Source organism: Heterocephalus glaber, unplaced genomic scaffold (genome assembly GCF_053883595.1).
Source record: "Heterocephalus glaber isolate CG9 unplaced genomic scaffold, H.glaber_assembly_v1.0 deba00000818, whole genome shotgun sequence".
Taxonomy (NCBI): Eukaryota; Metazoa; Chordata; class Mammalia; order Rodentia; family Bathyergidae; genus Heterocephalus; species Heterocephalus glaber.
Window position 1 is genome coordinate 13610674 of NW_028258164.1, and position 12129 is coordinate 13622802.

The 12129-nt window shown below is 54.6% G+C and overlaps 1 protein-coding gene across 7 annotated transcripts; it reads left to right on the plus strand.

The window, feature by feature from the left end:
• Positions 1-4936: 4936 nt before the first annotated feature.
• LOC101718059 (uncharacterized) lies at positions 4937-10351 on the plus strand. 7 transcript variants are annotated; one of them, XM_087207672.1, is made up of 4 exons: positions 5068-5586; positions 7110-8005; positions 8146-8291; positions 9586-10351. In XM_087207672.1, the coding sequence occupies exon 2, from the start codon at positions 7138-7140 to the stop codon at positions 7747-7749; it is 612 nt and encodes a 203-aa protein (XP_087063798.1). In that variant the 5' UTR covers positions 5068-5586; positions 7110-7137; the 3' UTR covers positions 7750-8005; positions 8146-8291; positions 9586-10351. The 7 variants fall into 7 exon arrangements, with proteins under 7 accessions (XP_087063796.1, XP_087063798.1, XP_087063795.1 ...); XM_087207670.1 differs by lacking the exon at positions 5068-5586 and adding an exon at positions 4937-5061 and having other exon boundaries at positions 8146-10351; XM_087207669.1 differs by having other exon boundaries at positions 5068-8005; positions 8146-8449.
• The last annotated feature ends 1778 nt before the right edge of the window (positions 10352-12129 follow it).

The window sequence follows — 12129 nt, forward strand, 5'->3', positions numbered from 1 at the left end:
CTAATGTGTGCCACGCATATTGCTAGACTTCTGCCATGAGTAAGATACTGTCTCTGGCTTTGAGCTCAGAGATCTTCATGGAAAATCATTTTGATAACATGCATGGCTTGGAAAATCTATGTTTAACTTGGGGCATCTCAGCAAGGCTTTCTTTCTCACGTGGTCAGTGATGGTAGGGCAGTGATGTTGCCATCTATAGGAAAACAGGGCTGGGCCAGTGTGACTTGTCCTCTGCTGCAGACGGATGGTAGGTCCCAGGCCTCCTGTTATCCTGCGTCCAGTGTCGAAATCCAAGAATCCAAGGGCTTCTCTAAGAATGCCAGGGCACTATCAATTCCAGTTTTCATTCCCATTCATTTTAAAGTGATAAAACTGGGTCAGAATATTTCAGAAGAGACATCTCATAAAATAAGACAAGATCTGGGCCAGGGATTTAGCTCAGTGGTTCCAGCGCCGTTCTCAAAAGCGCAAGGTCCCAAGTTCGATCCCCGGTACCAAAAAAACAGAAAAGAAAAGAAAAGAAAAGAAGACAAGATCACACTTGTTATCCTAGTGTCTTCCAATTTTAAGATACAAAAACAACCACGAGTACATAAAGATCTTAAAGGATTCCTATCCTGTTCATTGTCAGGCTTACACCAAGCCACATGCACTGGGGTTTCTGGAGCGCCTTTGTTCTTTTGTTAGGAGCAGGCTTGGGGCTAAGAAAAATGCCCTAGGTACTCAGACAGGGGCTGTCCTTTGGCAAGCAACACGAACATCAGGTCTGCCAGTGAGGCCGTCAGGCTCCTTAGGGCTTGGTGCCTGTTACCCGGCCCCACGGGTGTCCCCATGTGCACAGTCAGCCATGGGGATCTGGCAGAGGAGAAGGGGTCAGAGGCCAAGGAGCAGCTGCTCAGCATGCACAGGTGCACTGACCGAGGGACAGAGTGGGTCAGGTACCCAGTGGGGGCCTGGCTGAGAAACTGGCAAAGAAAGGAATGCTTCTGAAACCTTTTATTATTTTTAACATGGTTTACATGTTAAAAGTGATTTACCCATGGTTGGGTAAAGAAATACCTTTGACCTTTTGGCAAAAGGAGGAATGTTGAGACCAAAATATTATGTTCTCACTTATCACTGTTTTCCCTGGGTGCAGGTGGGGATAGCACAGAGAGGAAACAGGTATCACTTAGGTTGTCCCTTAGGCTAAAGAGGGTATGAGCACCCAGGTTTGATGGGAAAGGCCAGCGCTATCCAACAGCACATTTTGTGACGATGAAATGTTCTATGTCTATGCTTCCAGTACCATTCCCACTGGCTAATGTGGCTGTTCAACACTTAAAATGTGGCTGGCGTGGCTGAGAAACTGGATTTTAACTTTTCTTTCATTTTAATTAATTTAAATGGCTACACTTGATTATTGCATAGTACAGCCCTAGGAATGGTGTTCCTATTGGCAAGAAGCTAGAAGCCTTATCTTCCCTTCCTTTCCTCCCCTCCTTTCACTCATGGCCCAAATCTAAAAAGGCCTTTGGTTTTTTTGTTGGAAGTACTAGTCAGATGGTTCTGGCTTTTGCCATTTAAGTTATGGGACCCTGGTAAGGTATAATAATAACTACCATTTATTGAGTGCTGGGCATTCACAAGCATGAAATATATGGTAGCTGTTATTATTATTTTAAATAAATTCCGTGTGTAAGCCATGCATGAGACACACACCTATAATCTCAGCATTCCTGGAGGCTGAAGGAGGAGAACCACAAGTTTAGGCCCAGCAACTTAGTGACTTAGCAAGACCCTGTCTCAAAATAAAAGTGCCAGGAATGTAGCTCAGTGTAAAGGCATTCGGTTTGATCTCCACTACTGCAAAAACAAACAAGATTAAATAAATAATCACAATGTATACCTAAAATGTACCAATAAACTTAATGAATTAAAAAAAGATTAAATAAAGGCCACTCATGTCTGCTTTCAGAGCATGTATGTTTGAGGAGAGAGAAGAAAATGTTTGTCCCCCATTTAGCTAAGTTGTTGTGAGCGTGAACTGTTGCCTGGGTTAAGCAGGCCTGCCACAAGTTAAAGGTTTGGCTTAATTGATGTTGTAGGTTGTGTATTGGGTTTTTTTTCTTTCTTTTTTTGGTACCAGGGATTGAACTCAGATCCTTGAGCTTGCAGGGCGGGCGGTGGCACCACTGAGCTAAATCCCTGGCCCTGTATTGGGTTTTAATTCTAAAACCTGGATAAGTGAGACCTCACACCAAAAGTTCCATATCTTCACTCTGGTCTCTGCAGCCCCTTCCAATTCTCAAAGTTGTGACTGTGGCTACAGCTTAGCCTGCACCTCCCCATGTTTGCATCAGCATACTTGGTGCCATATTTCTCCTCTCTAGCTGCCCACCTGAGCTGTCAGATATAGGTTGGAGACATCCATCCATCCATTCATTCACTCAATAGACACAGACTGAGGACCTATTATATCCTGGACCCTTAGGCTGCAGGGACGCTAAAAACACAGTCCTTGTCCTCTGAAGTTCACACCCTGATGGGAATAACAAAAGTGTACTGAATTCCAAGTCTGAGGGCAGCACCGGGTGCTTTGGAGAGAGATATGAGGGACCACTGTCTGATCCCTGGGAACAGGAGGAGCTCATGAGGGCAGGGTGATTCCCACTCCAAGTGCAGAGGCTCTGTGGACTCAGCCTTCTGCAGGAGGAGCTGTAGGATGGGCAGAGAAGGGTCTGAAGCTTGCCCAGGGTCATCCATTCAACTAGTGTGTTCCAGAATGAACAAAGGGCAGGGCTCTGGACATGGCTTGGTGAGCTGTCCTCTCATCTGTCCAACAGGAGCCACAGGCCAGTGGCTCTGCAGGGTGCCTTGGCTGTGGGCAGCCCAACCTTGGTAAGGTCCAGAGTCCAGATGCCTTCTGGGATGGTAGTTAGAACATGCTGGCAACATCCAGCCTGGAAGCAGCAGCGGGACTTTGTGTGTGCAGAATGCCTCCGCACTGGTTCATCCATGAGGACGGGATGGGGGTTGGGAGAGGCAGGAGGTACATGTGTGTGAAACTAGAGAGGTGAAGCGACAAAGCCAAAATCACAGTGGCAGATCAGAGAGTGGAAGCCCTTGGTCCTTGACATTCCCCACAGAGACCCAGGGCTTTAGGTGACATTTAGGTGGCATCCACTCCCCAGCTGTATTGTTTTTAATTTTGGTACAGCTCAACTAGAAGGTGCTGCTAAATATATGGTTGCCACCCTCAGATGTATTATTTTGCTTTTGAAATCCTTGGTCTTCACAGAGTGTCCCCATTTCTCTTGTGGCCTGTGGGAGATATGAAAACCTGTTGTCCTGGCTGGTGACAACTGCAAGAGGAGCTGGAGTGCTGGGAGGTGTGGCTGTCCTCAGGGGCCAGGAGGTCCTATTGTCCCTGCCATGGGAAGTCTGAACTTGTCCCTGGGATAAACATTGATCCTGACCCAACATCCTCTCCCTGCTGCCTCTATTTAAAACACCACTCTCTTTGGGATGTGTGATGCACGTGCCCAGGGACCTCACTGAGGTACTGCAGGAGCAATGGGAAGGGGAAGCCAAGGATGGGTCAGGCTGGGCTGGCTGGGACCTGCTGGCCACCACATCCAGTGTCTGTGCATGGGGCTGACTTGCTGCCTAGGGCCCTCCCCTGGGATGTTTTAGTCCTAGTGTCGGAAAGGCACAGGGAGCACCTGTGGGACCCAAGTGAGGCAGGAGTCTTCATGACCCTGGGACCCTGAGTTGCCCAAAGTGCCACACTTGCAGCCATGCCTACCTATTTCGCCAAAAGGGGCTCTGCCTGGGTCTTGGGGATCCCGACGACCCCTTCTTCTGGCAGCTACTGAAGGGCCACAGTAATGTAAAAATTAAATAAAACTCATTTAATGTTCTTCTAGCACTTGTAACTTTAAAATCACTTTCCTTCCCGTTTATCTGTCAAGTGTGAATTCTGAGCCGCTCAGACAGGGAGGGGATTACTTCCACTCAGTCCTCACGGTCATTTTTCTTTTCTGGTCTATTGAGAAGGGTCTCATGTAGTTCCAGCTGGACTTGAATTTATTATGTAATCCAGGCTGGCCTTGAATTCCAAGCAATGCTCCTGCCTCAGCCTTGCAAGCGCCAGGATTACAGGCATGGGCCCCCACATCCAGAATCATCACATCCTTTGTGTCCGGGGGTCTTGCCGGGAGTCTGGAGCCCAGCAGAGTGCAGTGGGATACACCAGGGTTATAAGGCTGCCTCTCCACCTGGGCTTTGCCACTTAAGAGGTGCAGTCCTTGGGGGAAGCCACTCTGCTTTATTTTATTTTTCCCGTCTATAAAATGGGATAATAACAGCTGCCCAAGGGGACTGCACAGCGTTATTGGAAGTTCCCATGAGATAATACACGGGGAAGGTGTGTAAAAGGCAGAGGCGTGCACAGGTAAGGGGTGTTATTATTTAATGGCAGGGGGACCTGGAATTTAGCCTGTCACACCTGCTGCTTTTCCGGGTGTTCCAAGCTGCTCTTTCTTGGACTGTATTCAGCTTGACCCCAGAGGACTCAGTGCCACTCCTTCCCCCGTCCCCTCTGGCCATCCTGGTGACAGGACCCAGGCTCTGTAGGAGGGGGCTTTGCCAAGGCTGGCGTGAAGGCCCACTAGCTCTGTGTTTCTGCCCTGTGGGGTCTCCCACACACGAACTCCACACTCCGAGATGCTCCACAGCCGGGGCGCCTGCGGTTACCGCCTTTCCTCTACTCAAAGAAGGGCCCTACCTCCAGCTCCCTCATCCTGCTTCCCAGTGGCTGGGAGCATCAGGCTGGGGGTCCTGGGGAGCCCACAGCCGGCCCCCACCCGGCCTCCTCTTCTGCTTGAGCAGGCGCAGCACTCACAGCCTTCCTTCTTCTGCCGCCAGGTTGTCTGCGAGTTGGACCTCCCAGCCTCACGGGGCAGCTGTGCGGCTGCGGACATCGCGACTGCGGCGCTGCGGCAGGGACGAGGCCGGGGAGGCGGTGCCGTGTGAGTCCCTGCCGGGCGGGCGGCGACGGAGGCTACCGTATTTCCCGAGGCCAGTGCGGGACCCCGAGGGGCGGGTCACCGCGGGCTGCTACCGTATTTGCGGAAGCCGCGCGGTCCTCGCCTGGAGCGGAGTGCCGCGGCTTAATTACGTGTTTACCCAGGGTGGCGGCAAGGGTCATTGGGGGCGCTGCGGGCGCGGGGGGTGGGTTGCATCGGTCTCCCCAGGAGCCGAGGCTGCAGTGGGGCAGGAGGGGCTGCAGCTGGGTGGCGGCCTAGGCGTCTTCTCGGGGGCGGGGCTGCGACGCACGGGGGACCGTGTAGCTGCAGGTCGCTGCGGCCGCAGGAGTTGGCGCGGCTATGCGCAGGGTGTCTGTGGGGTGCGGGGAGAGCTCTGGATTCGTGCAGCTGCTCTGCAATCGCAGGGTTGCGGGAGGCTCCGGTCTTTATGGGGGCGGGGAGCAGGGGCTCGGGAGTCGCTGCGGGAGCCGCACTGTGTTTGCGTCGCACAGCGCGGACTCTAGAGGAAAGCGCCGCCGCTGGAGACCCTGGGAGGAGCTGGGGCGCAGCTTGGGCTGTGAGTGTGGCCCGAAGGGAGAACTTGAGGGAAGGACGGGGCCGTGGCCTTGGGCCTCCGGGGAAGGGGGGCCCTCAGTCGGGGGGTACAGAGAGGAGAGACGACAGGCCGCCCAGCCAGGGCCAGGCCGAGGTCGACGGAGGGACGGTCATGGTCCATCTTTGCAAATGTCAGCGCAGCTGCCTGGGGAAAGGCTTGTGGGTGGGGTCCGTGGCCAGGGTACTTGTCCTTTACCCAGGCTGACCGAGCACCTGTTCCCCTTGGCTTGAAGGTCAGGGAAGACACACGGCGTGTCTGTGAGAGCTCACTCTGCAGGTGCATGAACGGAGGCAGCAGGTGCAGAGAGGGCCTGCAGAGCGTGGGGGGGGGGCAGCCTCCCTGATGGGGCTCGGAATGGGTGGAGCCCCCATGCCTGGGAGTTCTTTTGGAGGGCTTGGGAGTGGTGGCATTAAATAGTGCCCCTATCGGAGCAGTGGCCTTTTGGGAATGAGTGACCCTACAGAGGCTGGGATGGGGGTAGTGGGCTCCTGTGTGCGTGCGTGCGTGTGTGTGTGTGTGTGTGTGTGTGTGTAATGGTGCCTAGTCGGTGAGCAGGTAGTACAGTGAGAAGAGCTTTCAACAGTGAGTCATGAGACTTGGGGCCTAAGTCACCTTGTTGTGTGACCTTGGGCAAATTTGTTGACCTCATCAGGCCTCAGTTGCCCTACTTATAAAATGGGGCTCACCTGCCTGCTGTGCACCTTTCTCAGGGCTGTTGTGAGGGGTGCTGTGACCTGGGAAGGGGATCCTTGGAGGACCAGGAGAAAGGACCCAGGTGCTGGGCTGTTTGTTGCACTTTGAGCGTGTGGCTCAGCCTGGGGCCAGGCTTCGCTCTGGGACCCCAGGAGGAATCAAGCTGAGACTGGTCCTCTGTCCCACAGTGTTCAGTGCCTTGTAGCCTTTTCAACCCAAACCCCATTATGATAGAGACACTGCCTTTAATGTTTAACTCAGCAAAGTCCTATCAAGTTTACAGGATTTTGTTTTTGTTTTCTGCTGGAAGCTTTGCAAAAATGTCTTTATACCATCGATGACCCCACCCTTCCCTCCAGCTTTGGGGTGCACTTCCCTCCACCTCTCCTTGAGAATCTGGTTGGAGATATAGGATATTGTCCAGGTGAAAGATTACTTAAAATACCCAGAGCCCATGAATATCCCTTCTGCATGTGTTCCATGCCTTTGTGTGCTGGCAGTGCTCGGTGCTGCAGTTAGGAGAAGCTGGCACTATCTTGATGGTGAGGGTCTCAGGGTTGGATAGCAAGGCTCAAAGAGAAGCTGGAAGAGTCAAGTCAGGCTTCTAGGAGGAAGTGGCACTTGAGAAAAGTCCAGGGCAGTCTGTGATTAAGGGATAGAGGGGCAGGTAAGGGGAAGTCTGGCAGGAAGAAAATTGTGTCAGAAGTTGAGGAAGGTGAGCAACCCCTCGGGCTGGGCGTTGGCTGACCCTCTGGTCCACTCTGACCCCTCTCTTGCTTCTGTCTCCCCAGGGGCTCGTGATTACAGCTGAAAGTCCCCATGACCGAGCTGGTGGCCTCCGAGGACGGATCCCCTGTGGGGGACGGGGAGGAGGGTCTGGGAGACGAACGAGGCCTGGTCATCCACCACCCCGCGGAGGAGCAGCCTTACCGCTGTCCACTGTGTGGCCAGACCTTCTCTCAGCAGCCCAGCCTGGTGCGGCACCAGAAGGCGCACGCCGGGGTCGGGCGCACGGCCGCCTTCGTGTGCCCAGAGTGCGGCAAGGCCTTCAGCGTCAAGCACAACCTGGAGGTGCACCAGCGCACGCACACCGGCGAGCGGCCCTTCCCCTGCCCCGAGTGCGGCCGCTGCTTCAGCCTCAAGCAGAACCTGCTCACACACCAGCGCATCCACAGCGGCGAGAAGCCGCACCAGTGCGCGCAGTGTGGCCGCTGTTTCCGCGAGCCTCGCTTCTTGCTCAACCACCAGCGCACTCACGCGCGCATGCCAGTGCCGCACCCGCGCCGCCCCGGCGTCTTCGGGGAGCGCCGCCCCTACTTCTGCCCGCGCTGTGGCAAGAGCTTTGCACGCGAGGGCTCGCTCAAGACCCACCAGCGCAGCCACGGCCACGGGCCCGAGGGCCAGGAGGCCCATTTAGGCCGAGTACTATGATGGACGCGCCATCTGTCACCATAGGCCGCCTCTGGAACCCGATCTGCGTCTGGGGCCCTTGGAGATGGCACTGGGCTGCAGTCCCCGCTCAGGCTGGGCGTCGGGGAGAGGGGGAGGGCTGGCGTGGGGTGTCTGAGGGGCTCGGGCCGCCCCCTTCCTCTCCTCCCCCAGGGCCTTCCTCTTGGTTGGGCGCACACACAGTGGCATTTGGCTTCATCGTTGGTTTTGCTCCGCAGGCTCCTGCTGCCTAGAGCAGGTGAGCTCCGAAGGTGGGATTCAAGGATGGGGTGTGTGGTGTTGATTCTCCATATCCGGTGGGGGGTGGGTGGGTGTCCTGAGCGTGCAGGTCGTGCAGGTCTCTGTATGACTCACTGCTTACCAGATCTTTGTTCCCAGAATGTCAGAGTTGAAAGCATCTTGGAGAGGGCAGCTTGCCACAGTTCCCCAGGCCCAACCTCAGCCCTCAAGGCCTCCTGCCTCCGGCACCCACTCTCTGGTGTCCTTGGGAAATCATCCCAGTTCATGTCTCAGTTTGCACATCTGTAAGTTGGGGATAGAGACCAGAGACTCCTCCTCCTTCTCCCTGGGATACGGTGAGGATTTGCCTGGGCGGGATGACACCACTTGTCCAAAAAGCTTTGGCTGAGAACTTGCTGTGTACCACCTGCTGTGCTGTGTTCCACTGTGGGAAGAGCCAGAGGTGAGGACCCTGGGCCCAGACATGTGGGCGCTGATACCTGTGTGTGACCGGTGCCTACACAGAGGGCTGTGGGCTATGCAGTAGTGATAACCTGTAAAATGCTCTGGGACCAAAGGTGACTGGCTCCACCCAGGGGACGCTGATGGCTTTGGACCCAGTCCTGAGAATGAAGAGGAAGCCTGTGCAGGGATGTTTTCAAGGAGAGGTTTCTGTAGAGGAGGCTCTAATACACTTTATGGAGGACTTGGTGTCAGGGGGAAGGGACATCTAAGATTTTAAATGAGAAGCACATGGTGATCTCAGAACTGAGGCACAAGGAGGGTAGATAGAAGAGCAGGAGCTTTGGGGTAATCTGGATGAGATTGAAAATGAGGTGATTGAAAACGAGGCCCCAGCTAAGATGCTTGACCAAGATTGTGCAGTGACAACCAGGAAAGCCAGGACTTGTCCCCAGGACCTCTGATTGCAAGTTGTTGCCTTGAGTTGGAGGCCTTGGCCGCTGTTCAGCAGATGAGGAACCGGAGGATCGCCTGAGCTTGCTCCAAATCACAGGAGTGCTTGGTGGGACAGCAGTCGAAGCCAGGGCGCTGTTTTGATTCTGGACCCCCATGACCTACGGCTGAAAAATGGAAAATGGAGCTGGGAGGATTTGGGCATTGTCTAGGAGCCATGTGAAAAGAGCCTGGACAGTGGCATCTAGGGGGACAGGCACCTGAGGGCACACAGAGGGAAGATGCTGGGGGCTCTTAGAGGACCTCTGCTCCCAGAGCCCTCCCTTCAGGCCCAGGCCTGTGCTAAGGGCTGGAGACCTGTCCCTCCCTGCCCTTTGCCTGCCCCCCCCCCAGTGGTTATTGCAATGCAGACACATATTTGGTGGCAGAGAATAAGATTAAATAGGGTGCTGGGGCATCTGGAGCAGTCCACCCAAATGCCCTGCACCTAAGGATCTCATGTGTAAATGGGTTAATATCTGCCAGTGCTGGGAAGGGGCTGAGAGGACTCCTCAAAGCCCTGGCCAGATCTGGGGTAGGCCACTGGAGGGTCCCTCCTAGCCCCAGTGGGGGGGTGGGGGTTGTGGCGGACAGGGCCAGGCACAGCACCAGACCTGACCTTGATCTCTTTGTTTCTGTGAACAGATTCAAAGCAGGTACAACCTCTTGACCCAGGAGGTGCAGGGCACATCTGGGCACAGAGACTAGGAATCGAGTCCCACAGGGGCCTGACTGACGCTGTACCCTGGCATGAGGACATGCCCCCTAAGAAGACTGACCTCAGGAGGTGCCCTGCAGTGACTAGGAGAAGTTACCCGATGGAGCCTGGGATTAGAGGCTGATTCCTGATTCCAAGTCCTGATGGAAAAACTCCCCAGGCCCAGTGGGAGTCACAGCTGGGCAGGGCTCCTCCACATGCCTGGCCACAGACCCCAACTCTCATGTGGCAGCAGCAGGGACAGCACCTGAGTGGAGAACCGGCTTCTCTGCTCCTGCCTGGTCCACCCTTGGCTAACATTCAAAGACAGGAAGTGACTATCCTAAGCCAACACAGCAAGTTGGTGTCAGATCTGGTTCTAGAGGCAAATCCTCCCACCACAAGTGAGCCGCATGTGCAGGCTTCATTTTCCTTTTGGAGCTAGAAAGGTCTTTAATACCTTGGGGTCATTCAGCTCTTTGAAAATCTACTGAAGGCTATGGACCTCATCCCCAGGAGAACAAACAAACTCAGTCACACTCAAAAAGTCCAAGCAATTTCAGGAGCCTCTGGACTCGACTAAGAACCTCAGCCTGGGGTCTTCACCTGCCACCCTTTCCTCACAGAGCCCCTGAGTCAAGGCCACCCTATAAATTGCATTTCTCCCTCTAGCCTCCTTCCCTTGTTGGGGAATAAAGAATTCTGAGGTGGAAACCTTTTTAGTCACTCCCTTCTCCCAGACCTAAGAGTACACCAGGTTTCTAGAACCTGATTTCCGGTCCCCTGACATCATCAGAGGTTCCCTGGGCTGGTTTGTCTGCCTAACAGGTTGCTGGTTTGTGTAGTGGAGCCCTTTGCTCGGCCCAGGCTGTGATTTCACAGTGAGATCTTGGGGAAGTTGGACTGTGGAGAAGGTGGGGGTTCAGGCTTTGATCACCTCAGAGAAGGGATCCTGCTTCCGCTAACCACACCCAGACAGCAGTGCCTCCTGCTCCCAGTTGTGCAATCCCAGGCAGGCACTGCTGGGAAAGCTGGGAAGAGGGCGTGAGCCCTGTGTGCTTGTGGCTCTGGGCAGTTCAAAAAGCCAGTAGATGAGCTAAGTGTCCCCCGAGGGGACAGGGTATAAGTGCAAAGGAGCAGGCCCTGGAACAGCTGCAGGATGTGGAACTACCTTCACACCTGAGCAGGTCAGCTTGGAGCCTCCCTGCATCCTGTCTCCTGAGAAGGACCCGCCCATCAAAAAGATGGAAATTGCAGGGGTGGGAAGGAAACCGGTGGCTTCCTGTCCTGGGGTCTTGCTGGCTCTCTCCTGTAGATCTGGTCCCTGGTTCTTACTGAGCACCTACTGTGTGCCTCATCCTAGGATTGCAGATGCCCAGGGAGATGAGAGAAGCCAGGGGTGCTCCATGCCCCAGAAGCACCCATGTGGCTCCCATCCTTGGCCAATCTCAAGGAAGCCTCAGCTACGTACCACTTGTCTGCTGATCTCCAGCTGGTCTCTTCCCTGCCACAACTGTGCTGTGCCTTCCCTTGTGTTGCTGAAATGGCCCCCTTTCCCCACCCTTCCCCAGAAGCCCCCTTATCCACCAGGGCTGAGCTTACGTAGCACCTGGCTATGCTCCTTCCTTCTCTGAACGGTACCTGTGCTAACGCATCGTGTCACTCAAGTACAATGTGCTGTCTCGTCTTCTGGTTTCCTCTGTGTCTCTGTGTTGTGTCTCAAATCCCCAACAAGACTCTGAGCTACCTGAGGGGATAGGACCGTGTCATTTCTTCTTGAACCCTACGTGGGTCTAGTGCAGGGCTGGGCTCGTCCCTCTCAGAAAACACTTGTCAACTGGCTGATAGGGGCCAGCTGTGGGGGTGGGGCTGAAGGGGAGAGGGTATGGGAGTTAACTAGGGGGTGCATTTTATTGGGCCATGGATGGGCTCCCCTGGGTCAGTCATGGGCTTAGAGGACTCAGATCATCCCCTACTTGGGTGCAGTGGAAGTAGGAAGGACCTCCACCCATGGCTGTGCAGGTATGCATGCACGTGGTTGTCCAGGTGGGCTATTTCTGGAGGTAACCGACACCTGCTGAAGCTGACAGAGTGGAGTAAATGTTCTCGGCAACAGCTGGTGTGAGGAGTGGTCCTTGGGGCTTAGCTGGGAGCAGAACAATGGCCTTCATCTCAGCCCCCTCTCTTCGAGTTAGGTTCAAGGTAACTTGGGGGTCAGTGACAACAGGAAACATCTGTCAAAAACCACAGCAGAGAGCACAGGCTCCTGCATATGGCGAGATGTAGTTTTGTAAAGCACACAGGTGCAAAGCACGCCCCTCCTCCTCCTGCCTAAGCGGGGACTGCAGCAGGTCGCCTGCTTCACAGCCCAAGACTCCAGCAGCTGAAGTGCTGAACAGTGACCTTGTGCCAGGCTCACCTGTCACCAGGGTGGCCATGGGACTCAGTTGCTGATGGGGAGAAGCAGGGCCTGGTCGTGGCTGAGGCTCACT